We start from the raw sequence: 27,989 nt of genomic DNA, 5'->3' as shown, positions 1-27,989 counted from the left end.
GGTGGACACACTGTATATTCCAATAGAACACTAGAGTCATAGCTCGTTTTAAATCCTTAGGTTCAAAAGTTGGCATCCAAAAATGGAACTGCCCTTTAAGATACTGCTTTACCATGTCTTAATCTTAAATTTATTGACTGATTTTTACCCTTCAAGTAATTATACGGCTGAAGAAAAAGAAAGGAACAAGATGACAGATGGAGGAAGAGAGAGAGAGAGGAAGATGGAGACTCCACGGCTCACGGATGGAGAGGAAACGTTCGCACTCACCCTTCTCTTCAGCGTGACTCTAATTTTGGACTGGTTGGTGATCAAACGGACGGGTGCGCTCATTATTTCATGCTCAGAACTCTGAATGGCATCTGCTTCTATCCGGATCATCTGCCAGTTTATTTCTTTGAATGTCAGTACCTTAAAAAAAAACAAAAAAAACAACATTTTTCAAATTTGAGTCCATCTCATGTAAAACACAATATAAGAGTAGCTTCATAGGACTGTTTTCTCCACATCCGAGAAAAATGATATGATTATTCCCATCAGATGTTGATCAGTGGAGAGAGAAAATAAAAAGTGTCTTCACTGTCTCCATTATATCAGTCTGTGAAAATCGGACTGCACTCAGATGTCACCCGAGTGCAGTTTGATTTTTTTTTTTTTAGCGCTCATCACTAATAAAAAGCAAAAAAGGGACTAAGGCAATGCTGTGGGTTACACAAAAAAAGCATTAAGACATAAAAATGACCGTCTTCGCATGAGCGGCAATTTCATGTCAATCACTATTTATATTTACCATGTAGGATTTACAAAAAAAAAAAATAATCAAATGTTAATTTGCAACTAATAATCATGATGTCTTCTCTGTTGACTTTTAAGATAAACTGTTGTGTTTACAGTGTGTCCACCCATATCCTGTCCACCGCCATTAACCTGAAAACGGCGGCAGCTATAGGCATAGAAGTGGTGTCTAGGTATAGTAAAGTATCCATGCGCTACGCAATGAAACCACCTATAGCGCCACCTGGTGGAAAACAACGGAGTTTGCATTTTTATCTCGAAAACTGAACGAGATAGAGAAAAAAAGTGAATTACAAAATTGTAGGACATCATCAATTCAATATGAATCGACACCTTACATACTTGCATTGCGTAGCGCATGGCTACTTTACTATACCTAGACACCACTTCTATGCCTATAGCGGCCGCCGTTCTGAAGTTAATGGCGGTGGACAGGATATGGATGGACACACTGTATACATGAATAGAGCCAATTTTGGCAACTTGTATTCTAAAATTTCACCTCTGCAAGCTGGCTCTCTCTGAGCTGATGGGTGGCGACAATCCGCCATGATGTCTAACATACAGAAGAGGAGATCCTGCTCCCTTATTTCTCTGTATCACATCAGAAACTTGAACTTTTGGCAGACAACAGTCCACCGTTGGCCATCACAGGTTATTTCGAAACCTTGGTAGCCCAAAATAATCAAAATTTGTCACTTCAGCCATCAGTACTCTTATGAGCTAGGGCAAATTTTATAGGAACTGGTCTATTCTATTCCAAGTGGAAACCCAGACAAGGCAGTAGACCATGTCCTGAGATTCGAACCCAGGTCCCCAGCGTTGCGAGGCCACAATGCCACTCATTAACCCTTTATTGCCAGTTTGGTTGACCCATCACCTCTCCTCGCTGAGGATCTTGTATCCGGGTGAAGCGCAGGTCGCTCAGCTGCCAGTTGGCGTTCACACTGTATATTCTTAGCTGGGATAATTCAAAGGAAGCGTTGAAGGCCTTCGCCCGAATACGGATAATGATGGAGTTCACCGAGAGGGAGATTCCTTCTACTACTTTTTCAGCAAATCCATATTCACTAAAAATGATAAAAAATAAAATAATTTAAAAACAAAAATGTTGGTTATCTGGTAAAACCATATTTTAATACATGAGAAAGTAAAATTTTGCTTAAAACTCAAGAAAATAAATTGATTTAATTTAATTTTAAAAAAATTGATAGTCAACCGGCAACATAACAAAAGAATACATATTTATAGCATAAACGGAATCCGATTACGGTCCAGATTAATAGTCCTGATGTCTGTGCAGGCTTACCCAATGACAAATAATGCCACAACCGCATTCATCTGCACAGGAATCCATTAATTTAGGACAGACATTTGGCCGGGTGCCACTAAACCACAACATTTCATATAGATCCATATCTCAAACCTCAGTCCTATCATACTTCAATTTAAACAGTTTCCTCTATTGTATCTGTACCAACTGATGCAATAAATCTTAAAAGAAAACACCAAGGAGGAGGATGTGGGGTGATATTTAGGCCTTAAAGAGGACCTGTCACAGTTTTTTTGTATTTAAAAAGAGACCCTCTTCTAATTGGCTTTGTTCCACTGATTCTGGAACAGTTTTTCTTTTTCTTCTGCACCCCTCTGTTCCAAAGTTATGTCCCCTGGAAATAAAGAAGCAAATTGTCCCTCCAACTACCCACTGACATTTTGTGGGTGTGGCCATGCTTTGATTGGCCAGGAGAAAATGCAAGTGCTCACAGAGTTCTGCGGTAAATGCCCAGTTGGTTGAAAGTTGCACCATTGTTACCGGGGGGCATAACTTTGGAAAGGAGGGTCTCAGAAGAAAAAGACAAACTGTTCCAAAATCAGTGGAACAGAGGCAACTGGAACTAAACGCAGTTTAAATTTAAAAAAATGCATTGAAAGTTTCTCTTTTAAAGGATATGTCCACTATTAACTTCTGATTAGTCATAACATTAAAACTACTGACAGGTGATATGAAAGTGATTATCTGGTTACAATGGCTCTTGTCAAGGAGTAAGATATAAGTGTAACGTTCGTTGTTGGTATAGTGGCAGTGAGCAGGATTAGTGGACCTACTGGACCACAGGGGGGACCAGGGCTTACCCTTTAGTGGGAGGGGCCTACTGCGTGGGAGGGGCCTAACTAAGCGTCCACCGAGAGGTGGACGCCAGGTATCACTCCTAAGGCAATAACCGTAACTGTGGCAGCTGACCCCCAGGACAGGAATGGTGGGCAAGACAGGGATAGACAGGTATGGGAAGACAAGTACTGGAGACGGACACAGGGATAACAGGACAGGAGCTCAGGACCTGACAACAAGCTAGATAGCAGACTTAAGGTACCGTCACACTAAACAACTTACCAGCGATCCCAACAATGATACAACCTGATAGGGATCGCTGGTAAGTTGCTAGGAGGTTGCTGGTGAGAGGTCACACAGTCAGACGCTCCAGCGATCCCACCAGCAACCTGACCTGGCAGGGATCGCTGGAGCATCGCTACACGGGTTGCTGGTGAGCTGTCAGGCAGATCTCACCAGCAACCAGTGACCAGCCCCCAGCCAGCAGCGACGCACTGAAGCGATGCTGCGCTTGGTAACTAAGGTAAATATCGGGTAACCAACCCGATATTTACCTTGGTTACCAGCGCACGCAGCTACATGTGCAGAGAGCAGGGAGCAGCGCACACCGCTTAGCTCTGGCTCCCTGCTCTCCTAGTTACAGCACACATCGGGTTAATTACCCGATGTGTGCTGCAGCTACATGTGCACAGAGCAGGAGCCGCGCACACTGCTTAGCGCTGGCTCCTTGCTCTCCTAGCTACAGGACACATCGGGTTAATTACCCGATGTGTACTCTGCTACACGTGCAAGGAGCAGGAGCCGGCACTGACAGTGAGAGCGGCGGAGGCTGGTAACAAAGGTAAATATCGGGTAACCAAGGACAGGGCTTCTTGGTTACCCGATGTTTACCGTGGTTACCAGTGTCCGCAGAAGCCGGCTCCTGCTGCCTGCACATTTAGTTGTTGCTGTCTCGCTGTCACACACACCGATCTGTGCTGCACAGCGGGACAGCAACAACTAAAAAATGGTCCAGGCCATTCAGCAACAACCAGCGACCTCACAGCAGGGGCCGGGTTGTTGCTGGATGTCACACACAGCAACATCACTAGCAACATCGCTGTACGTCACAAAAGTTGTCCATCAGCAGCGATGTTGCTAGCGATGTTGCTTAGTGTGACGGGGCCTTTACTGACTAACTAACTAGAGGCATTGTGCAGGCACCTCCCTCAATGGGAGGGTGCCTTAAATACACTGTCCTCTCAGTCATAGGTTGAGAGGCATTTCCTAGAAATAGCGCGCCGACCCTTTTTAAGAGTAGGGCCAGTGTGCACGTGGGCGTCTTAGGTGCACTCCCGGGAACCCTGTGTAACATCTACAGGGCCCGAGGGGGTGAGGAGGCGGCAGCAGCACACTTAGATGGCCGGAGGAGTGTGGGGGATGACGCGACTTGGCAGAGATGCCGGCGCTACAATAAGGCAGCAAGTGAACAGTCTGCTCCTGATGCTTTCACCCCTCCCTTCTTGCTGCACAGCTGTGATTGGCAGCATCAGGGAAGAAGGGATGAAAGTGTACGGCCCAAAAGAAGAATATGCGAAGCAGAGATTTCACATACTGTTCTCCCTCCATAAGAAACAAATGTGAATATCTCTGCAATGGAGCGACACAGTACAAAAAAGAAAACAGTAGTGTGACACCCTGGACACCCCAGAGGTCACAGGTCACTACACCACATACACCCCCCACCACATTAGGCAGGTAACACCTGTCAACCACAAAGACTTGATTGCCTCCCTCAATGTTGGACAGGCCCACCAGGTGGGCGGAGTCAGGCGGAAAGACACGCCCCCCGAGGAGTCTGCTGGCCTGAGGCAGGAAAACAGTGAGGAGTTCAGAAAAACAGAGAGAGAGTACAGTTCAGGAGTAGTGGAATGAAGTGCAGTTCTGCGCAGGGCCTGGGTTGGAGCCTAGGACCCCAAAACAGTCAGGCAGGCAGACAGCAGGGGCCGCCTGCAGGAGACCGGGAACACGACCGGTGGAACCGTAGGGAACGGGACAGGGTTGGAGCCCGCCGGAACCGAACCGGGGAGCCAACAGTATACCGGAGCACCAGGACGGGTACTCAGACCCTGACTAGGTCGTAGGCCACCATCATAGTCAAATTCACTGATTGAGGATCTGGACCTCCCGGGGTTCTTTCCCACCAAAGTCCCGATTGAAGGCAACAGCCCAACCCGACCGGTTAGTAGCCACCGCCATAGGCCAGAGATCCAAGGGCCAGCGCTTTCGACACACCCTTTCTCCTGCACCCATTTACACTTAGGTGCAGGAGAAAGGTGGACTCTGCCAACCAGTCTAGTGGACTGCAGCCGGCTGCGGGCCTCCCGTCTATCACCGTGTTTGGTTTACCAGTGACTCTGTGTGACTTAATCGTGAGTACAACAGTGCCATCCGGCACCGCGCCGCACCGCAGCACTGCGCCCTGCACTAGCTCCCCGCAACCGGGCCCCGGGACACACCGCCCCTACCCACAGAGGGGTTAACACCAAAGCTGCGCCCTGACACCGCTCCCGGGAGTCCCTCACCTCTACCGCAGCGGTGGTGTCCACCATCACCACGACCCGTGGGTGGCGTCACGAGAAATCACCCCGACACCCGAAATCCCCGCGTGTAGCGCCAGCCTCCCTTACAGAGCGAAGTGACCCCCGGGTCCATGAGAGGCTCAAGCCGCTGAATGAGCACGGATCCGAGCGGCTCGGCGGTCGCAGCCGAGGCCGCGGGGCGGTACAGTAGCATGATCAGAGGAGCTCAGGACTTTTTTTTTACATTTCACGGTATTTAACTTACATTTTTTGAGCAAATGACAGGCCTTCTTCAACAAACTATAAAAAAACGATCCCGGCGAAATAATTTAAAAACTTATTTTCCTTAAAAAAATAAAAGTTATTTGTTTTATTTTCTTCTTTAAGTTTCCTTAGGTGAATGGAATCTTTATTTTTTTTTATATATAGTGCAGTATCTAATGGAAATAATAGACTCTTACAAAGCCTTGGTTTTTTGGGAGTATCAAGCTAGCCCTAATGAAGGCAGATAGCCCCTAGTGGCCATGACAAAACCTTGGCATCGCGGATCAAAGTGGAAAGAAAATGATTTCCCGAAATGGCTCAACACCTTGATTGTGAGCTTTTAAGAGATGGATGGCTGCATTTAAGGAGTTAAACAGCAGCAATCAGAGCTCATTCTGGTCACTGCAGTTAAGAGGTGGATGACAGCTGTGTAGCACAGCTGGCACCTGCTGTGTGTTAGGTGGGCTCTGCGGCATTCTTCATGTACATCACACGTCGGAAAAGGGTTAAAGGGTCTGGTGCTAACGTCAGAAAATACAGAACTCCTTATCAGGTCTTGTGGAGTCCATCTTGAGGGTCAGAGCTATTTCGGCAGCAATGAACTACGGTAAAGGCACACAGGGCTATAGTCACCAGATTTCAATTACCGTATAACAGGCATGTATGCAACCCTGCCAAAAATAGGGAAACCTGTTCCCGGGTGCCTAAAGGCTATACCAGGCAGAGAGTACAGCCTAAGTGGCTCAGAGATTCCAAAACTATGGGTCAGAGGCCGGGGATCAACACATACCTGTTTAAAGTGCCAAGTGCAAACACACAAAAGGAAGGAATAAAAGGAAAAGCCCCCTAGTTTCCGGTATAATGACTGCAAGGACTATACAGCCCAGGTGATTTGCACTGTGGGTACCGAGTCAGCAAGGAAATCTGGGAAATTTCAGCGGTGAAGCTCGTGTGTCACGGGTGACAGACAGTCATGTGGTTTCTGGCTATAGAAGGTCACAGCGTTTGGCTGCGCAAAATGATCCCTGACTTTTCATTGTTCCTGCTGTCAGTATTCATTGTACTAGGTAATGTTCCTGCTGGATTAATCTCTCCTTTTTGGACCCAGCAGGAGCTCGCCTTCCACCCAGCTGCTGATTATGAGTATCCTCATGGTGCGTAAATACTCCCTTCTCCCTTGGGCTGGTGCTGGTGATATTAGTCGGTTTATTCTAGCTCTGGTTGCAAGCAGGTGGCTTGCTCTCATCTGTAGTATTGTTGCTGAACTTCTGTCATCTGTGGATAAGTAGTTTTTGCTTTTTCCTCTGTGTGTCCTCCTTGTATCTTCATTTAGCGTTCAATGGGGTTGACGAAGAGCTCATCCCATCCGTTCCCTATTTAGAGTCCAGCACTAGGGATACCTAGGGTCAGGTATATAGCTCGGCGCATAGGTGCAGAATCTAAGGTGAGGGACCAGCTGTAGGTTTGTTCAAGGTTCACCATCTCCACCTTCCCTACATGCAGGGGTCCCCTTCTCCATTTTGGACCCACCAGGAGCCCTACTTACATCCAGCTGCAGATCATCCGTATTCTCTTGGTGCTTAGATACTCCCTTCTTCCCTGGACTGCTGCTGGTAATATTATTCCGTTCAATCAAGTTCTGGTTGCAAGCAGGTGGCTTGTTCTCATCTGTATCATCGTTGCTGAACTTCTACCCGAGCCATCACTGGATAAGTAGTTCATGCTTTTTCCCATGTGTCCCCTTTGTGTCTTCATTTAGCATTTAGTCGGATTGATGAAGAGCTCATCCCATCCATTCCATATTTAGGGTCCAGCACTAGGGATACTTAGGGTCAGATATCCGGCTCGGCACATAGGTGCAGAACCTATCTAGGGTGGCGAGGGACCCCAGGGACAAACAGTAGGTTTGGTCAAGGGTCACGATCTCCCCCTTCCCATACCTGTCGCAGCTCGCTTGTTACTTCCCTATACCTAGCGTGACACTGTGAATGCAGCTCTGGATTCTTAGCACGAAGCTAAAATTATGGTTCATTGGAATTAATTACGATTGTCCTTCCCTAAAGTCACAGAGGCTGAGATATAAGGAGGTTTGGATCAGTCCTTGCCCTCAAGTACTGCTATTTTGTGCGGCAGGCAACTTTTGAACACTTAGCCTCTTTCTTTACGTCATTTTTGCAGCAGTAACCCTTTCTAACCATGAATTGCAGGTGAAAGTATGCGTATCCGTAAATACACGCAGTCACGTTTGTTTTACCTTGTTAAACCATTTGGATGAAGGATGACACGATCCGGCTAAACATTTACACTAAGGTTGTCAAACAGCACAGATCAGCGAGTGCCAGAGAACGTCTGTATCAGAGTAAATACTTTACATTCTGCAGCGTACAAGGAACGGCTCCAATTCCTGCGGCTCGCCCCTCTGGATCTCCCATAGAGTAAGACGAGCAGTGCCCGGCCACGTCTGGCCAACTGTCCTCCGCAAACGCAAGGCTCCGATTCCCAGGGTCAGTAGGACTCTGAACAGCGAGACCCCAATAATCTAAATCTGAGGCCTACCCAGCTCATCTACTACGTCTGTGGTTGGGCATGTAAAAAACGTAACTGTTTTTACGGTGACGTCGCCAGTACCGTAGTCCATGCTCTACATTTTTGGCCCGATGCCCGAAATGCCTCGCCAAACACTACAGTAAGCTGTATCAAAGTCCTCTGGATGTCATACGGCTCCATAGTATCTGGAAACTAGGAGCTGTAGGCCCCCCGCCCCACTCTATTACCTCACAACAAAAAAAAAAAAAAGCCAGGGTGGCGAACACATCAATGCCGGCAGCATGGTGAAGAGAGGTCAAAAGGGCGGTGTACAGGTCAATGCCGGCAGCATGGTGAAGGGAGGTCAACAGGGTGGTGTACAGGTCAATGCCGGCAGCATGGTGAAGTCAGGTCAACAGGGTGGTGTACAGGTCAATGCTGGCAGCATGGTGAAGTCAGGTCAACAGGGCGGTGTACAGGTCAATGCCGGCAGCATGGTGAAGTCAGGTCAACAGGGCGGTGTACAGGTCAATGCCGGCAGCATGGTGAAGTCAGGTCAACAGGGTGGTGTACAGGTCAATGCCGGCAGCATGGTGAAGTCAGGTCAACAGGGCGGTGTACAGGTCAATGCCGGCAGCATGGTGAAGTCAGGTCAACAGGGCGGTGTACAGGTCAATGCCGGCAGCATGGTGAAGTCAGGTCAACAGGGTGGTGTACAGGTCAATGCTGGCAGCATGGTGAAGTCAGGTCAACAGGGCGGTGTACAGGTCAATGCCGGCAGCATGGTGAAATCAGGTCAACAGGGTGGTGTACAGGTCAATGCCGGCAGCATGGTGAAGTCATGTCAACATATTTTCTGTACAAAGCCCAAAATTTTTATTAATTTTGGGAGCACAAAAAGGGAAAATTAGCATTAGATGGAGTTATAACTTTGTGGAGACACTATTAGCTATTAAATTGTGAGGAGACAGAAGAAACACAAATACATGAACCTTTTGGATGCCCCACTGTAACGCTCACGCTGGTGAAGGAGTGGACCCACTGGACCACAGGGGGAACCTAGGCTTAACCGTTCATGAGAGGGACTTATCTAAGCGCCCGCCACGAGGCAGTACGCAAGGTGCCACTCCCAGGGCAGTAACCGGGACTGTGGCAGATGACTGGTGCAGGGAGGCAACAGGACTGGGGTCATGTAACGGGCAGGACAGGCACAGGCAGGACAAACGGGGCTGGCAGTACAACAGGGCTCTTCTGGTTTAGGTCACCAGGCACATGACATTGGACACAGGTGCAGCCAGAACAGGACATCTGGATGAACTTCGCACATCAGGTGACCACAGGAGGGGAGGGGGGGGGGGCGAGCCGACGACCACGCAACACGAGGATGGCCGTTTGGGAGTTTAGATGACCGCACAGCACGAGGACGGCTATGCAGGAAAGGGGAGGAAGCAGGGATATGGAGCTAGGGTGCCACAGAGCGCCGGCGCACTAGGGAAGCAAATGCTACACCCACTATTACTTTTTGGCGAGACGTACATAGCCTTAATTTCTGTAAGCATAGAGGGGACACTATTCCTTTGTGGGCGGTCCAACTGATATAGATGTGGGAATCATTATTTACTTGGGGTGGGAAGAAGGAGCGGCAGTGCACCATTACATTGTTCTAGATAGTCTATGTATGTATGTAATAAATTATATTATATATTATATATATATATATCCTTGGGCACAATATAAAAGGTTCTTCTTATGTCTGTGCACACTCGTTATGGGGTCTCACCTCTGTCCGGAAGCAGTCACCAGAGGCGAGGGTCCGTTGCACGCCCGGGGCTCCTCACATGTGCTCATCTCCATTATTACTTTATCTAGGGACTAAAGAAAGAACTACAATAAAAGGTCTGGTGATTGATTTGCTCATAAATATGTATGGAATTTACAGCGATAGCAACAGATAAGAATAACAAACTCTTACATTATTTGCAAAAGTAATCAAGTTAACTAAAGTTCACATACCATGTACTGATAATAAAAATGGCGAGAACCCAAATTAACAACCATTAAAAAGTCAACCTATTTCCATTCTGGAATGGAATAAAAAAGTGCCCCCACTGCCACGATAACCACTTCCCTTATGCCCCATTAGGGTCCCCTGTTTGGAACGTCTTCTATTTCTAGTAGACCTGGATCATTCATGCATTACATGAATGGTCATTCATTCCTATGGCCACCATCCAAAAAGGTACAGTTTGACCACTGAATAGGCAACAGATGCGGCTTCCCAAGAAATCCAAATCGGCAGAGGTAAGCTGATCACCAGCTTCAACTAAAGGGAGTCCTCCATTCTGTACAGCAGGAGTCCAACCTGTGGCTTGAGGCTGTCTAATTAATTCTATCATCATCCACAGTAGACATTACATGTTGAGGAGGGCACTTGTGAGGCATAATTACTTTATAAAGGGGACTCTGGGCATTAAAGAGGCCATTACCTTAGTTTGAGCATCTTCAACTGGCCAAATCATGGAATAGTGGCTGCTTTCACTGGGAGGGGGGCTTCTTCCACTGCATGAAGTTGACCAATCATAAGGAGGCAGAAGTACACAGAGCAAAACAACACACCCCACATTTGCTTTAGAACAGGCTTCCTCTTGTGTGAGACATGTAATGACAGATAGACTTAAGCACTCATTGAATAGCTGTGCGATTATTGAGAGCAAAGGGCTGGAAGTAGAGCTACTACTACTATCATCTTTCAGCTTTCTCACAGCAGTCAGTGTGGGGTTGGGCAGTACTGCAGAGCTGAGCTTTATCTTATTCCAAACAGCTCTCTCCTCACAATGCTGTCAGCTCTGCTGTACTCTACTCCTCCTTACATTGTTTGCTCTGATATGAAAGCTGAAGGTGTAATTACACTCAGAACGGCCGTTTCTCACCTCTACACTGACTGCTGTGAAATGAAAACTGAAAGGTGTTAGTAATTTCTCCCCTGCTCCTGGCATTTGTAATCACAGACAGCTCTGCAGTGAGATCAGCGAGGAGAGTAGAGTAGACTGCCATTTCATGTCTCAATCAAGAGAAAACCTGTTCTATGATATTATGGGGGTGTGTTCTTTTTCCCCCTGTATGTTTCTGCTCACTTATAATTGGTCAACAGCATACAAGGTAAGAAGGACACGCCCCCAGAGACAAGTCTATGGTAACACCTCATTCAACTTGGCTTAAATTGTAACCTAAACTTATATTATATCTGCAAAAGATCATAAATTAAAAAATATACATACAATATATATACATACATACATACATACATACATACATACATATAGATAGATAGATAGATGTGTAGTTACCAAGTGTTTGTGTAGTGGCTGTACATGTTCTGGGTGTTGTCTGGGTGTGGCGGTGTTGTTTGTGTGTTGCGCTGTTTGTAGAGCGCTGTGTGTCTGTAGCGTTGTGTGTGTTGCGCGGTTTGTGTGGGTGTGGGGTGCGTGTGTGTGTTTTGGGGGGAGGTATGTTTTGTGCAATGTGTGTGTTGCGCGGTATGTGCGTATATTTGTGTATGCTGCAGTGTTTGTATGTTGGGTGTTGTGTGTGTGCGGAGTTGTCTGTGTTTGTGGGTGTCTATGTAGGGCGGTGTTTGTGGTTCCCAGTGTGTGTGTGGTGTGTTGTGCGGTGCGTGTGTGGCGGTGTGTGTTTTGGGGGGAGGTGTGCACCCCCATCGTGCTCCATCCCCCATGCTGCGCACTCCCCATCGTGCTCCATCCCCCATGCTGCGCACTCCCCATCGTGCTCCATCCCCCATGCTGCGCACCCCCCATCGTGCTCCATCCCCTATGCTGCTCACCCCCAATCGTGCTCCATCCCCCATGCTGAGCACCCCCCATCGTGCTCCATCCCCCATGCTGCGCACTCCCCATCGTGCTCCATCCCCCATGCTGCGCACTCCCCATCGTGCTCCATCCTCCATGCTGCGCACTCCCCATCGTGCTCCATCCCCCATGCTGCGCACCCCCCATCGTGCTCCATCCTCCATGCTGCGCACTCCCCATCGTGCTCCATCCTCCATGCTGCGCACTCCCCATCGTGCTCCATCCCCCATGCTGCGCACCCCCCATCGTGCTCCATCCCCCATGCTGCGCACCCCCCATCGTGCTCCATCCCCCATGCTGCGCACCCCCCATCGTGCTCCATCCCCCATGCTGCGCACCCCCCATCGTGCTCCATCCCCCATGCTGCGCACCCCCCATCGTGCTCCATCCCCCATGCTGCGCACCCCCCATCGTGCTCCATCCCCCATGCTGCGCACCCCCCATCGTGCTCCATTCCCCATGCTGCGCACCCCCCATCGTGCTCCATCCCCCATGCTGCGCACCCCCCATCGTGCTCCATCCCCCATGCTGCGCACCCCCCATCGTGCTCCATCCCCCATGCTGCGCACCCCCCATCGTGCTCCATCCCCCATGCTATAATAGTTCTCCTATTATACTAGGAGAGGAGTATAATAGGAGGACTATAATAGGAGGAGTAGTCCTGGGGGGAGAGGAGTATAATGCCGGCTCCCTGCACATGTGTACCGGGAGCCGGTGTACGCTGGTAACTATGATACACATCGGGTAACTAAGGGACCTTAGTTACCCGATGTGTATAATGGTTACCAGCGTTCACCGGCTCCGTCACGATCCCAGCATCGCAAGGTTATGTCTGGCGCTGCTGGGATCGTGACGGAGCCGGTGTACGCTGGTAACTATGATACACATCGGGTAACTAAGGGACCTTAGTTACCCGATGTGTATAATAGTTACCAGCGTTCACCGGCTCCGTCACGATCCCAGCATCGCAAGGTTATGTCTGGCGATGCGTGCGGAGGGCCGGGGTGAGCGGGCAATCCATGCGGAGGGCGGGGCCAGGCCGAGCCCAGCGGCGACCAATCCGTGAGGGGGCGAGGCCAGGCCGAGCCCAGCGGCCAATCAGGCGGTTGTCACTGTAATGACACTCACCGTGACACAATTTTGGAGCAAGACAGACAGACAGACAGACAGACAGACAGACAGACAGACAGACAGACAGACAGACAGACAGACAGACAGACAGACAGACAGACAGACAGACAGACAGACAGACAGACAGACAGAGGCAATTATATATATAGAAGATATATAGCACTTAAGGGTCATTATTACTTTCCAAGGGGGTAATGAAGGGTCATTATTACTTCATAGGCAGCACTCAGGCCATTATAATAAAGGGCCACTTGAGGCATCATCAGTATTTAGGGGGGCACTTGTGGCTTACAACTTTATAAGTGGGCAATCAGGGCATAAGTACTTTATAAAAGGGGCACATGGATCAATATTATGTTATGTTATAATGGAACACAGTATTCTTACATTATAAAGGGTTCACTCAGGGAATTATAACCTTTAAAAAGGAAAACAGAAGGATCTTCTACATTTCCTTCTAATAGAAGAACATTTTCCGAGCTGGCCATGGCTCCTTAATGTAAGAATGGTTGGGGATCCTAGCTGTACAGGTTAATGGTTATTCTGGGGTTCCCAGCAGTAAAATATCCCTAATCAACTTATCGCCAGAGGACCCCAATAACAAAAGGTTGTCCGTATTAGAAAATCTCTCTATTGACACAGATATCAGTTAAAGTTGGGCATTAGAATTATATATTTTTTAGTATTTCCCAGGAATCGTCATACTGAAATTTTAGAGGAGAAAACAAACCAGAGTAATTGGGTGAGTCTTCAGCTTCGTCCATGGTATCTGCAAAATAAGCAAATGCAAGGTATTAGTAGTGTCAAATTAGTGATTCAGCTAAAAAAAAAGAGAATTTTGTTTACTTACCGTAAATTCTTTTTCTTATAGTTCCGACATGGGAGACCCAGACCATGGGTGTATGCTACTGCCCCCCGGAGGACACACAAAGTTACTACACTCAAAAACGTGTAGCTCCTCCCTCCTAGCATATACACCCCCTGCCAGCCAGATCTAGCCAGTTTAGTGCAAAAGCTGAAGGAGGACATCCACCCACAAGAAGAGACGGAGTAAAATCCGGCAGAACCGGAACCTCTGTCTACAACAATAACAGCCGGTGAAGACACACGGAACAAGAAACCTGCCAACAGGCAATAGGGAGGGTGCTGGGTCTCCCATGTCGGAACTATAAGAAAAAGAATTTACGGTAAGTAAACAAAATTCTCTTTTTCTTTATCGTTCCTTTATGGGAGACCCAGACCATGGGACGTTCCAAAGCAGTCCATGGGTGGGAATAAACAGACACTGAGAAGCAGGCAAACCTAACTTCACAAATGGGCGACAGACGCCGGAAAAATGCGTCTGCCCAGGCCCGCGTCTGCCAAAGCATGAGCATGCCTTGGGTAGTGCTTCGAAAAAGTATGCAGACTAATTCGAGCTGGAGTCTGACAGACCTACTGAGCCGTAACCTGGTGCCTGAAAGCCCAAAAAGGCGCCGACAGGTCTGATCAAATGTGCTCTGATCCCCGGCGGGGAAGGCACTTGAGTACACTTGTAGGTCTCGGAAATGGCCGACCTAAGCCAACGAACCAGGGTCGGCATAGATGCCGAGAGACCGCTACGCTGACGAACAGTCAGCACCAGAGAGGTGCACCGCCTAATAACGGCGGTGCGAGACACATAGATCCGGAGCGGCCGCACCAGATCCAGGATATGCAACGCTTCCTTAGGCGATGAATAGGAGCCGGACAAAAGGAAGGCAGGAAAATTGCCCCGAATAAGGTGGAGCAGTAACCGCCTTAGGGAAAAAGTCCGGAGTCGGATGAAGACCACCTTGTCTTGATGCAAAAGACCAAAAAAAAAAGGGGGTGACTCCGAGGGAGTGCAGCCAGAACTCTCTGGCGGGAAATTATAGCCACTAGAAAGAGTACTTTCTGTGAAAGACACAACAAAGAAAACCTCCCGAAGATGGCGCAAAGGGGGGTTTCCGGTAACCGGGAGGACCGGATTAAGGTCCGAGGTCTCCATAGGCCGCCGGAAGGCGGAATGATGTGGGATGCGCCCTTAAAGGAGCGCACCAGAGCCAGCCGGACGATTCGCCGCTGGCACATACTGACAGAGCCGAGACCTGTCCCTTAAAGAGGGATAGTCCTAGCTGTAGACCGGACTGTGGAAGGGACAGGAGGGTCGGCAAGGCCAAAAAAAAAAAAGGTCAAAGGACACTTTGGAGCTCGAGTCATAGTGGAGATGACTTCAGGAAGGATATCAGAAGTCGCTAAGATCCAGGACTCAAGAGCTACGCCGTCATTCTGAGAATCCAGAATTCTGACGGGGAAAAAACGGACCTCTTGAGAAAAGGTCTGAACGGTCCGGAAGATGCGAAGGCAACCCAACGGACAGAAGGAGCAGGTCAGAGTACGAAGCCTGCTTGGGTCAATCTGGAGAATGACCCGACGGCCCCCGTTACCGATCTTGCGCAGGACTCTGGACAAGAGGTAGAGGGGGAAATTCGTAAAGAGACAAAGCTGGGATCAAACATGAACCAGTGTGGCTACCGCAAAACCTGAGGATTGTGGACCACGGTAGGACAGCTGAAATAGCCTGCCTCGTAGTTTTCACATCTAGCATGTGGACTGCGGATACGGTGGACTAGGAGTCCCTTGTCCACTGAAGGATGTTGAGCCGCCATGATTGCCAGGCGGCTGAGTGTCCCGCCTTGGAAGCTGGTGTAGGAAAACGCTGTCACGTTGTCCGACTGGACTCGAATGTGCCTAGCCGCCCACAGATGGTGAAGGCTTAGAGGGCAAGAAATACAGCCCTGATTTCCAGCACATTGATCCAGAGGGCTGATTCGGACAGAGTCCAAGCGCCCTGCGCTCCACGGTGGAGATATACTGTTCCCAAGGCGGATAGGCTAGCATCCTGGTGAGGATCACCCGGAACGGACCAGAAAAGGAGCGCCCCTGAGACAGAGTGGCCGAAGCCACCACTGAAACGAGCCCCTGGTCAGTGGCGAAGCCACCACCCCGTGGGAGGAGTGAGTTCGCTAGTACAGCGGAAAATATCCAGTCTCAGAGGACGCAGGAAAAACTGGGCAAGGAACCACTTCCATTGACGCCCTGAGAACCTCTGGTTCGAGGTCAGAGTGGACTTGGACAGAAAGACAAGCCACCCGATAGGTCAGAGTGGCGAGAGTGAACGAAGCACTCTGCTAAGAGTCAGCACTGGATGAAAACCCAACAAGAAAACCGTCCAGGGCCAAAGATCACTGCCAAACCCTAGGGGGGCAGGACCCTGATCACAGCTGCCCCAATGAGGATACTGGAGGAGCCTTGTCTGACCCCAAGGGAAGAGCCACGAATTGGACCACTCCGATTGTCAAAACGCAGTCAACGCTGGTGTGAAACTGCGACTGACTCCTGCCGATAGGCATCTCTGATGCCGATGGTTGCTAGGGAATCTCCATGGAGTCTTGATTGATCCGGTGAAAAAAACACACGGAACAAAACCAAGACTCAATGAGAAAACGCCACACCTGGCTATGCTTGAAAAGCTAAAGATCCAGGTCGGAAGCACCGCCCTCTTCGGGGACTAGGAATAGATTTAAGCAAAAATCTCAGAACCGTTCCCAGACGGGAACCGGTACAATTACTCCATTGGCCTGCCAGAAATGCCACGGCCTGTGAGAAGGCGGCGGCCTTGGAGCAGGGAGGAGATGACAGAGAAAAACTGTTTGGCGGGTGGACAGAAGTCCATCCTGTAGCCAAGGGAGATAAAGTCTCGCCCCCACTGAACGGAGACGTGTTAGAACCCTACGTCGCCAGTGGAGAGAGCCTGCCACCGACCAAGGAGGTTGTTGGCGTGGCTAAATAGCTCGGAGGAAGCTGACTCAGTGACAGCATCTCCTGCGGCCTTCTGAAGACGCAGCTTCGAGCTATTTGGTTCTATGGACCTAGGCTGAGCTAGAGGACGATCAGACGGAGGAACGGAAACCACCGAAACCTCAACTGATTCCTGTCCTGGACAGGTGCCCTGGTTTAGGTTTGTGGCAAGGAAGAACACTTCCCGCCAAGAGCTTCCTTAATTTCACTCAGTTGGTTCCGAGGAACTGGTCTCACCAAGTGGGAGCCCAGCAGGGAACCTCCATAGAGGCATCTGCCTTCCAAATCCGAAGCCACAGGAGCCTGCGGATAGCGAGGAAGGGAGCCCAGATCACCGCCGTGCGGCGTCCAGCATGGCAGACCTGGTATAGGATGAAAGAACTGAAGTCTGTAAGTTCAGGCAACCGTTTTGGCATAGAGTCCCTGTGGGAGGATGCATCTCCTCCAGAGAAGCAGAGAAGGTACAAAAAAAAAAAACCGCACTGCTGTAAGCTGAGGGGAAGAAAGCTCCTGCCTTCCCCATACCGACTTGGCCCAAAGGACAACCGGGCGGACCGCAGAACCGTAAGTGAGGAGCCATCAGGCACTGACATAACGGCCCGGGCTGAGCCACCTGAGGTGAATGAGCCCACTACTTGACCACCGTTGGTGGACAGGGGAAATCCAGTCCTCAGAATCACGCTTCATGGGAAGCGATCAGAGCGGACCCTGGCTGGTCCCAGGGGCCTGAAAACTGGAGAGGTTAAGGAACACACGTTGTGTTCACCTAGATAAGGTAACACCGGCGGATTGAGGTCCAGTACAAAATTAATGTACCGTAGGATCCATATAGAGGTGCCGTCCGCCACTGATACAACTATCTGGGCTGAAAGTCTAGACACCGGAGTGGCTACCCTTGGCGGATGAGTACACTCCTTGACCACCTCAGATGGGAGGGGGAGACAGGCAGCAGAACTCCGCTGTGGGGTCTGCAGGATAGGCTGTGGGCTTGGACGCAGCGGGCTGAAAACTGGAGTGGTGAAAGAACACACTCCTCGTCATGTTTAAAGCATACTGATGCATTTCTGCCAGCGGGGAACACTTCCCTGATCAGGCGGATGGAGGTCCAGTAAAAGAATAATGGACGTAATCCAATCATTCGCATCTGCGTCACCTACGGACGGATCGTCCGAGCCCGTGGTAGAGACATCCTCCTCGTCCAGCGAGTCAGCTCGTAATCGGAGCTGCGGGACGGGGAGGACAAGGGACCCTGCGTCTCCCTGTCAGGAGGACGGGGTCTGAGTCCAGAAGGAGAGACCCTTGTGAGCTTTGCTGAGCGAAGCAGAAAACGCCCTGAGAAGGGGGCTGCATGCTCAGCCGATGCCGGGACAGCCGACCCCTGGAGATTCCTACGGGGGTCAGCCACCGAACCGGAGCAGCTGGAGGGACCATTAATGAGCTCCCATGTGTAGCCGTACGAGACTACCTGCAGGGGATAATAAAAACAGCCTGCAGTCTCGCTCTGTGACATGCTGCAGAGGTGGGGGCTCTGTCTGGAATGGCTAGAATACCCAAGACAGAGGTTCAGCCTGGGGAGAATCCCGGCTGAGGCATCTTGCCACTATCCACCACATAAGAACCGTTACAGTGTGTCGGTTCAGGCATATAAGGTTACATGCAGAACATGTAGAGCTTGCTGCTAGAGTGAGACATGCTGCTGAGGAGGAGATTCTATGATAAATAATTAACTCCTTCATGCCCTGAGAGTGAATAAAAGTGCACAACCAGAGGTTGTGACTTATCAGGCCGCTATATGTGTGCCCTCCAGATTCCAGCCTGGACCCCCAGCCAGATATTCCCTCCCTCTGCTGCAGAGCAGCCAGCGCCGTCCAGTGTACTAAGACGCTGAGAAAATGGCGCCAGAGCGAGGGGGGGGGGGGCGGGGGTTAACCCAGAAGCGGGAATCGGAGGGCGAAGGAGATGTACAGGGGAGGGAATCATCTCCTCAGATAGGAGTGTCCTCCCCTGTGCAGAGCGGCCGGCGGGCGGCTCTGCAGCGTCCCCCTGCATGTCTGACATGCAGGGGAACGAAACGAAACTAGGCCGCGGCTGAAGCCGGGGCCTAGAGTTATACATGCGGCTGAGAATCAGGCAACATCGGCGCGGTTCCCAGTAAAAAAACGTGGAACCGGCCGGAAACACAGTAAAAGCAGCATTATCAAGCATCACTGTCCCCCACATTAAAAGTGCCCCACATTGCAGAAAGGACCCTCTGAATAACGTCTCTATACTTAGCTTTGAGACGCAGGGTCCAGTCCCTGGTGGGGTGGGGGTCCAGTGCTCCTTCCAGCAGGGTCCTGCACAAGGGCTGCGGATGGAGGCCGGTCTCCTGCAAGGCAGGGAGAACCGTGTTGGCTCCAACTTCAAGCCAGAGCCACTAGGGATGGTGAAGGAGCGCGGCATGAAGGGCTCCTGCCCTGAATCAACCTTAACAGCACTGCCGCCAGGGGAGTGTGAAGGGACATGCCGGGAGTCCAGTGGACCCGCTTTTCTTCCAAATCTTTAGAAAAAAAAAAAAAAAATCAACTTTTCTCCAAAGAGAATACATGTGTGTGCCTCCTGACACAAAGCAAAAAACTGGCTAGATCTGGCTGGCAGGGGGTGTATATGCTAGGAGGGAGGAGCTACACGTTTTTGAGTGTAGTAACTTTGTGTGTCCTCCGGGGGGGCAGTAGCATACACCCATGGTCTGGGTCTCCCATAAAGGAACGATAAAGAAAATATAAAACCGGCTGAAATCAGACATGCCCGGTTCAGATCTCCCCGGATGATCAGTTGGCCGGCGCCCCCAACACAGAGTTTCGGCCAAACCTGTCGGTGTAATCGAGTAGACACCCCTTAGTGAGCGCTGATTCAAGGGTCAACCAATGTAGAGCTCACACACCAACACCTCAGTCACAGATTTTGTATGATAGAGTATATAGAGGGGGTGTAGGAGCACTCAGGCCCAGATGACTGACGCTCCAAACACAAAGCATGCCACAGCAGCTGCAAGCCTGTGGGTCTCTGCGGGGGTCCCGGTGGTGTCCACTATTCAGTGAGGGACGGCGTCAGTCTATTCCCTCTGGCATCCTTCCACCACCCACCTGCGCAGGCTAACACTAAGCTTCCCCGTGCAGTCCCGGTGTCTCCTGCTGCATCTTCGGGCTGTCGTACGCTCCACTCACCCTGCTACAAGATGGTGCCCGGAGGCCTCCACCCGCGTACTGGTGTGCGTTGGCAGTGCAGGACCCCGCACTGTCAGCCCCTCCACCCATCCGAAAACCTGGTAATACCTGGCGTGTGGGCCCTCCAATTGGTTTTAGGGTCCCCTGCCGCCTCCGTCAGGTGCCTCCAGCTGCTCAGCGACACACAGCAAGATGGCACCCAGCGGCTTCCGACTACTGGCTCTCTCAGTTCAGTCGGCGTTCCTGAAGTGCCGCCTCCGAACCCGTACCTTCCACAGCTTGCTGTATATTGTGGGGGCAGGGGGTCTAATTATCTCACTGGGGGTCTCAGATATCAGCGGAAAAGCTACCAGCCAAGGCTGAACCTGTCAATATCACTGGGTGCGACCAACATTAGTCACTCATTTATCAGCTTTGTGCAAGTCAAATATGAAGACCAAATGGTGGGAGCAGATGGTGTCCTTGTGTGAAAAGATAGCCCCCTTAGTTCTCTCTACTACAACAGAACTAGAGAGCAAAAATAGGACATTTTACGGCACCAACTAAGTCTATGAGCATTTTTGTAACACTACATTGGAGGAGACCAAGAGGTATTATGGCTAATGGACAGAAGTTGAGTGCCACACTAGGCTGACCAGGCTAGACACGTGTAGAAAAACTAATCTTTGCCCACGGTAAAGAGAAACTTTGGTACACAGTTTTTTTATGGGTTTCATCACCTTATCCCTTGGCTTTAAAAAACCCAAAACACTATGTCCAAATTCATTCTATAAAATTCTCCACATTGCTACTCAACTTTCTACTCACCGAATCCTTCACCCAAAACCCAAACATATGTCATTCAATATAAGAATAATTTTTTGTACCAGTCAAGAACTGGTTCAACCCAATCATGTGTGTGTGTTGGGTGCCTTCCGAAACGTAAAAATGATCATGGACTCACCCGAATAGCAGCTTTGTTGCAGAACACTTTATTGATGGCGAGCCAGGTAGGCAAATCCAACATGTTCTGGAGAACATCTTCATCAAGTTCCAGATTGGTCAACTGACCTTCTCCTTTCAGGGTGCTGAGGTTGATTTTATCAGGAGACAAATTCTTTGTGAACCTAGAGAACAAAAAAAAAAAAAAAATATAAAAAATTGTTAATATTATACAACTTTCAGAATAGATCACTCAACTTTAGCATTCTCTTTATTTTGAACAGCAAGAAAAACTCTTAAAGCGCAACAATCACCAGATTTTCCTGTATAACCTAAAGCCAGTGCTATACTGGCACTATAATGCTGATTCTATACATACCTGTAGTGGTCAGATCGGATGTTTAGGTTTTGAAACACAAGCAAGTAAAGTTTGTAAAATGAGCAGCTTTTTGAGTGGCAGCAGCTGATAGCTGGGGTGGGTATTCATAGTGACTCCCGCCCCCCTGCCCGTCGTCCTCCCCCTATTTATGCTAATTCTATTATAGAATTGTTTTACTGACTAGAAGGACCTCTGCTGATGTCATACTCATGTGAGCAGAAGGGGCGGGGCCTCAACCAACATAGCTGACAACAAGGAAGCAACATTACTTTTCTGTTGGCTGAGGCCACGCGCCTTCTGGTCACATGGGTATGACATCAGCACAGGCCCTTCTTGTCACTTAGTAAAAATTCTAGAATAGAATTAGCATAAATAACAAGGAGAGGATGGACAGGCAGGGGGCAGGAATCACTATCAAAACCCACCCCAGCTATCAGCTGATTGGCAGCTGGTGCCACTCAAAAAGTTGCTCATTTTACAAAACTTTACTTACTCGTGATTCAAAATCTATACATCCAAGCTGACACCTAAAAGGTATGTATAGAATCAGCCTGATAGTGCCAGTGTAGCACCCAGCTTTATGTTATATAGGAAAATCCTGGTGATTGGGTTTATGGAATATTCCTTTAAAGAGCACCAAACTATGATCAGGCGTTACAATGGGAGGCACAACTGTGTTCAAAAGGATATTCCCACTAAATACATTTTTTTATCACTAGAGCTGAGCAAAAACGTTTGCAAGACCCTGGTTTAACGGACTCATCATTAGTCTATTGCTGCAAGCCAGAGCACTGAGAATCTTCTGTTACCTTCAACATAGATGGTGCCATTTCGAAAAAGTAGGCCCCCACAATGTAATAATCAGTAGAGATGGCTGGGATTCAGACGTAGTAATAAGTTCGGGGAGGTGGACCGCTGGTCACGGACTACTGACGAGACTGTTGGACCGCGACCTGCAAACCTTTCTGCTCAACTCTTTTTAAATGGTCTCTTCAGGGAGGAAGTAGCCGAACTCTAGTGCCACTTATTGGAAGTAGCACCCCTAAAAGTCAAAAGCGGCCCTTTAAAACAAGCCTTTTCATATGACTTAGGATTTATGCCAGATCAGAACCTCAATTTAAAGACAAGGTGCTTTGGGATGATTGTCCCTCGTCAGTGCAAAGTATGAGATCTGATCTTGCTGTATGAGAAGCTATAGTGCGGTGTAAGGGGAAAACTTTTCTCCTTGCGGAGACTGACAAACCAATCTGGCTGTTAGTCACCGATCCCAAGCATAGGTGTACGATCCTTGGTGTCTCCAGCCAATCATTAAAAAAGGGGTATATAGTCCCTTGAATGGATAGAGATTTAGCGAGCATGCATGTCCATCACTCCATGCCTAAAAAAAGCAGACTACAACGCTCAACTATTTTGATAAACCCTTTAAACTCCACTTTACTTTGAGCCCCCTTCGCAGAGGACAATTAAATCTGAGACACCTATATAAAAAAAAATCTTCACTGTGTCCAAATTGCTCTTTTCTTTCCCACAGTCTTATTGCTGGCTGCTGGAGGAAAAGGGAGAGGCTCCTGCTGCAGGCAGTTGTCCGTTTGCAGAACTATGCCAAAAATTTCCCTCAATATGGAATTCTACATTGCAAAATTTAATTTCGACAGTATTGGCCAATGAGCTGGATGGGTATGCAGTCCGACTGGATTTTGCTCGTTAGCTAGTCTTGGAATGTAGTTTCCATCACTTTACCGCAGGTTTGGCAGAAGCGATAACTCTTATGTCAATCTTGAGTTATGTCATTTTGTAATAAAGAGTTATTATAAAGACATCGGAGGTAGCGATTTCCAAAAATAAAATGTAAATGCTTCTATAAATAAGCCACAGGAACTGGTTCATCAAGTAGATACGTTAGAGTATTCATTTAGGCAAAGATGTTCAGAAACCAAAACTGAAAATAGATCATGTCCTCCGCGAAAAAGAGAAAAGACTATTGTACTAATTATAATAATATGTATTCCCTCTTATAGCCTTGTATTTGCCCTCGTGGACCAACAAGTCAAGGCTGTGCCAAGTTCCATGAAGTTTGGGTTTCACCTAAGCTCCAACCTCTGGTGGACATTGGCAAAAGGGGCCCTGTGCAAGAACAAAATATGGGCCTTTAGCAGCCCAAAAGTTCATCAAAATCCACAATGCCACCTGCTTTGGAGTAGTAATGGGCCCCTAATCTCTTGGGCCCTGTGCAGTTGTAAAGGTGAAGACCCATGGTTGTGTACCCCTGAAGACACCAATGATATTAGCATAAGAGTGCAATGTGTTTACGGTACTATGATGGTATTGTAAAGATAATATGTTAAAAGGGTCAAGGTGATTGAGTCGCAGTGTAGAAACCAGCCATACAAGATCACTGGTTCCCCCTGAATAGGACTAGATTCCCCCAGGTTTGTGAGGGATTAAGCCTAGCCAGACATGGAGGCGAAGCAGATTATGAATCAATATGGAAGCTGTATTTTCCTTGTTAGAGAGGTGGCGTATACAGTGTGAATAGTGGGAAGGATGCCTGTTCAGAGCTGACAGAGCTAGTGAGGTGCTGAGAAGTACTAGGAAGCATGAACCAAGAGACGCATTAGTGGCGACAGAGGTGAATATAGGAGTAAGAGGGCGCAAGCAGTCCTGCAATAGAAGGGAGGGCCGTGTAGCTGGAAAAGTGACAGGGGACCCTGGCAGAGAAGGGATTCGCCTACCCAGAAACCCAAGCAAGTATCAGCTTAGGGAACAACCGTTGTATAGAATCACCGTCTATGGTAGCGGGCTGGGGACCCAGAGAAGCACATTGACCCGGAAGTGTAGGTGCCGTAGCGAGAGGACTAATCTTAGTGCCCGTGTGCGGTAGGCATACCTTAACACATTGACCCGTGTGGCCGCGTACGAAGAGAGGAAGGAGGTTTCCCCATTTGTGCTATCGTTGCTGGAAGCCATTAAGGCTATGTGCACACAGTGCGTTTTTTGCGGCGTTTTTCGGGTGCGTTTTTGGGCTCAAAACTGCATGACTTTGCTTCCCCAGCAAAATCTATGAGTTTTCATTTTTGCTTTCTGCACAACTTTTTTTTTTTTAAGCTGTATTTTTGAGCTTAAAAAAAAAAAAATGGACATGTCAATTCTTTCCTGCGTTTTTCTGCTTTTTCCCCCAATGCAATGCATGGGGAAAACACAGAGATGAAAAACGCACCAAAACGCGATAAAACTGCATGCGTTTTTACCGATGCTTTTTTTGCACGTTTTTGCCGCGGGTGCGTTTTTAGCAGCCAAAAACGCACAAAAACACAGCGTCAAAAAAACGCAGTGTGTGAACTTACCCTAAGAGTGTTCCTCTGTGCTATACAGAAGTTAAGACAAAAGTGTGCTGCCTTCTTCTTATGTACCAAAGCTGTCTGCTCAGTAATGTGCCTTGGTTTTAACATTTCGCCTGGTATCATTATCCTGAAAAATAAGGGGCTTAAGAAGGTGTCCAGGAAATGGAGTCACCACATACACACACACAGACACTGTAGTGTGGCGGGGCAGGAAACAGAGTCCAGCTCGCCCACGACTGTTGCCCTCTGGCCACATTACACAGTCGTACGATATGTCCACCCCTTTCGCCAACCCACTGCTTCTTAGAGAGTGTTAACATCGATTTTGCACTCGAACTTATCCTCTGCTGCACAGCAACCCATGGAAGAGGGAGGTCAATCCAGGAAGCCAATCTTTGTCAATGAGTTCAGTAGATGGTTTCATATATTCGATTCAGTCTCAGATTTTTTTAGCACTCTTCTTTGCTGGGACTTAAAATCAGTAGGCGGAAACTCTAACAGTGAGCCGCAGGCTGTAACATTGCATGGGTTATTCTTCAGCTGGTTGGTCTACCATTCGAGTGCATGAGAGATAAAGTGCAGCACTTCGTAGCGGCCACTAAGCAATGGATGGGACAGCTGAATAATGCCCCAGTCATTGTTTAGTTTTATCTGCTGGTAGAGTGGATTTCAGCCGAATGTCAAAGCCCCACAAACCTACTGTGAGTAATCAAAGGTCATCAAATTTGTAAGTCCAGGCCATCCCCTTTAAGGGAAGGTGCCTGGACATAAGTCCTGCACAGGTGCCCTTTTCTGTTCACCATTACGGGATCTTATTGCCGACATATGGCTCTTATTTCAAACCAAAACATTTCCCTTCATTTCAGTTTCAAGTTTTCACCATTTTCAAGGTACTGGGATCTGGTATTTACCAAAAGACCTTACGATGTTCTGCAGCACGTTGCGACATCGCAAGCCGATGCTGCGATGTCGCACACAATAGTCCCCGCCCCCGTCGCAGGTACGATATTGTGTGATAGCTGGCGTAGTGAAAATTATCGCTACGCCAGCTTCACATGCACTCACCTGCCCTGCGACCGTCGCTCTGGCCGGCGACCCGCCTCCTTCCTAAGGGGGCGGGTCGTGCGGCGTCATAGCGACGTCACACGGCAGGCGGCCAATAGCGGCGGAGGGGCGGAGATGAGCAGGATGTAAACATCCCGCCCACCTCCGTCCTTCCGCATAGCCGCCGGCGGCAGGTAAGGAGATGTTCCTCGCTCCTGTGGCTTCACACATAGCGATGTGTGCTGCCGCAGGAACGAGGAACAACATCGTACCTGTCGCGGCACCGGCATTATGGAAATGTCGGTGAATGCAACGATGATACGATGACGTTTTTGCGCTCGTTCATCGAATCATCTAGCATTTACACAGTACGATGTCGAAAGTGACGCCGAATGTGCGTCACTTTCGATTTGACCCCACCGATGTCGCAACGTGCAAAGCCGCCCTAAGATCCGAAAAGTTTTGGCTACTGCAGCTCAGCTGTGACATGGATCCTAAAATGCCCTCACGTTTCAGCTGTCTGAACGAGGTCTTACACAACGATACACTTTCTATATTTCCATCGCTCGCATTCATCCCTTAGATCTGCCGGCACGGAACACTTAAGTCTTTGCCTTGTAAGATTTTCTGGGTCACTTCAACCTGTCACTTTCCAGTCTGTAGGTCAAACACACTGGCAGCAAAAGTGATATTTATGGCTTCTGGAGACACAGTAAAACAGGAAGATAGAACTTTGTACTCATTTTTTTCTTGCCCATTTAAAAATAAAATAACATGACATCATCATCATCCGGTTTGTCAACCCAGTCTTCAATTTGCAGGTTATTTTACATTTTATACTGCTACAAACTACAAGAACAATATACAAAAGGTAATATTGCAAAGTGTTAATGGATTTTCCAAGATATTGTATCATTTCTACAGGAATAAGCAAGAGATAGGAGATGGCAGTTGGTGCTCATAAAGTTCTATGGAGATGGGAGGAGGAGGGAGGAGCTAAAGGCAGACAGGGACATTCTGCTGCAAGTTCTCATTAAAGGACAGGTACTTATTAACTTTGTTGTTTCTCTGTCCGTTTAATGACGAGCGCTGGAGCGGCGGCACAAGTAAAGACACCCTAAAGTTAGCTGCAGTGCTCATCTGACCAATGCAACCAATCACTTGCCTTTACTATGGCCATTGATTTGCTCTAGCAATTAAGAGACTGATCTACAAGACGTCTTCACTTCCAATACCAGCAGAGACCATCAGATCTAGCAGTTATACAAACAGGGCCAGATTAAGGTTGGTGGGGGCCCCTGGGCAGAAAATCTGGTGGAGGCCCCGGGGCTGGAGCCCCGCCTGCCCTGCCTATAATCCGGCCCTGTCTGTATAACTGCTAGATCTGATGGTCTCTGCTGGTATTGGAAGTGAAGACGTCTTGTAGATCAGTCCCTTAATTGCTAGAGCTCATGAATATGCTGGACTATCAAGTAGTCATTTAATGATAATCTGCTGATTAAACAGTGATTGTATCAAAACTACACTAAGCAGCCCAGTAAGTGACACACCGCTGGAATCAGGATCTCTGCCACTACATGATGCTGCTCTCAGATTAGGTGGCAAAAAACTGGTGACAGTTTCCCGTTAAAACCCTTCACACAACACATCTTTAGTTCATACAAACAAGGAGATATCCAGCACAAATAGGGTAAATGCCAAGGCCTATTTCACCTTGAACTCATGAAAATGTCCGTATTTATATTTTTTTTAACCAACTTTTTTGCACAATGGAAACTGCACACACAGAAAAGGCTGCGTCCAAAGTACAAGACATCATCCTCATTATTTATGCAGAGCCGCTAATGAGGAAAACCGCTAATTACAAAAAAAAGAATCCTCCTTTCTAATACAAAGCGAGGCTGAAGAAGTTCAGATGGGAATTATAAAAACTTTGCAAGTCAGGCTTAAAATAAATAAAACAGCTGAGAGATGAGGAAAATAA

The 27,989-nt window shown here is 48.5% G+C and overlaps 1 protein-coding gene across 1 annotated transcript in view; it reads right to left on the bottom strand.

The window, feature by feature from the left end:
• The window catches only part of BLTP3B (bridge-like lipid transfer protein family member 3B), a 122,053-nt gene that overhangs the window by 70,916 nt on the left and 23,148 nt on the right, over window positions 1–27,989 (bottom strand). Inside the window, exons 2-6 of the mRNA XM_075344278.1 lie at window positions 21,264–21,426; window positions 13,984–14,022; window positions 10,037–10,128; window positions 1,676–1,865; window positions 271–411 (exon numbers count right to left, since the gene is read on the bottom strand). Coding sequence (XP_075200393.1) covers window positions 271–411; window positions 1,676–1,865; window positions 10,037–10,128; window positions 13,984–14,022; window positions 21,264–21,426 — 625 coding nt within the window. The remainder of the gene's footprint in view (window positions 1–270; window positions 412–1,675; window positions 1,866–10,036; window positions 10,129–13,983; window positions 14,023–21,263; window positions 21,427–27,989) is intronic.

This window comes from Anomaloglossus baeobatrachus, chromosome 4, assembly GCF_048569485.1.
Source record: "Anomaloglossus baeobatrachus isolate aAnoBae1 chromosome 4, aAnoBae1.hap1, whole genome shotgun sequence".
NCBI lineage: Eukaryota > Metazoa > Chordata > Amphibia > Anura > Aromobatidae > Anomaloglossus > Anomaloglossus baeobatrachus.
Note: the sequence above shows the minus strand (reverse complement) of the source record. Positions and strands in the feature narration are given on the sequence as shown.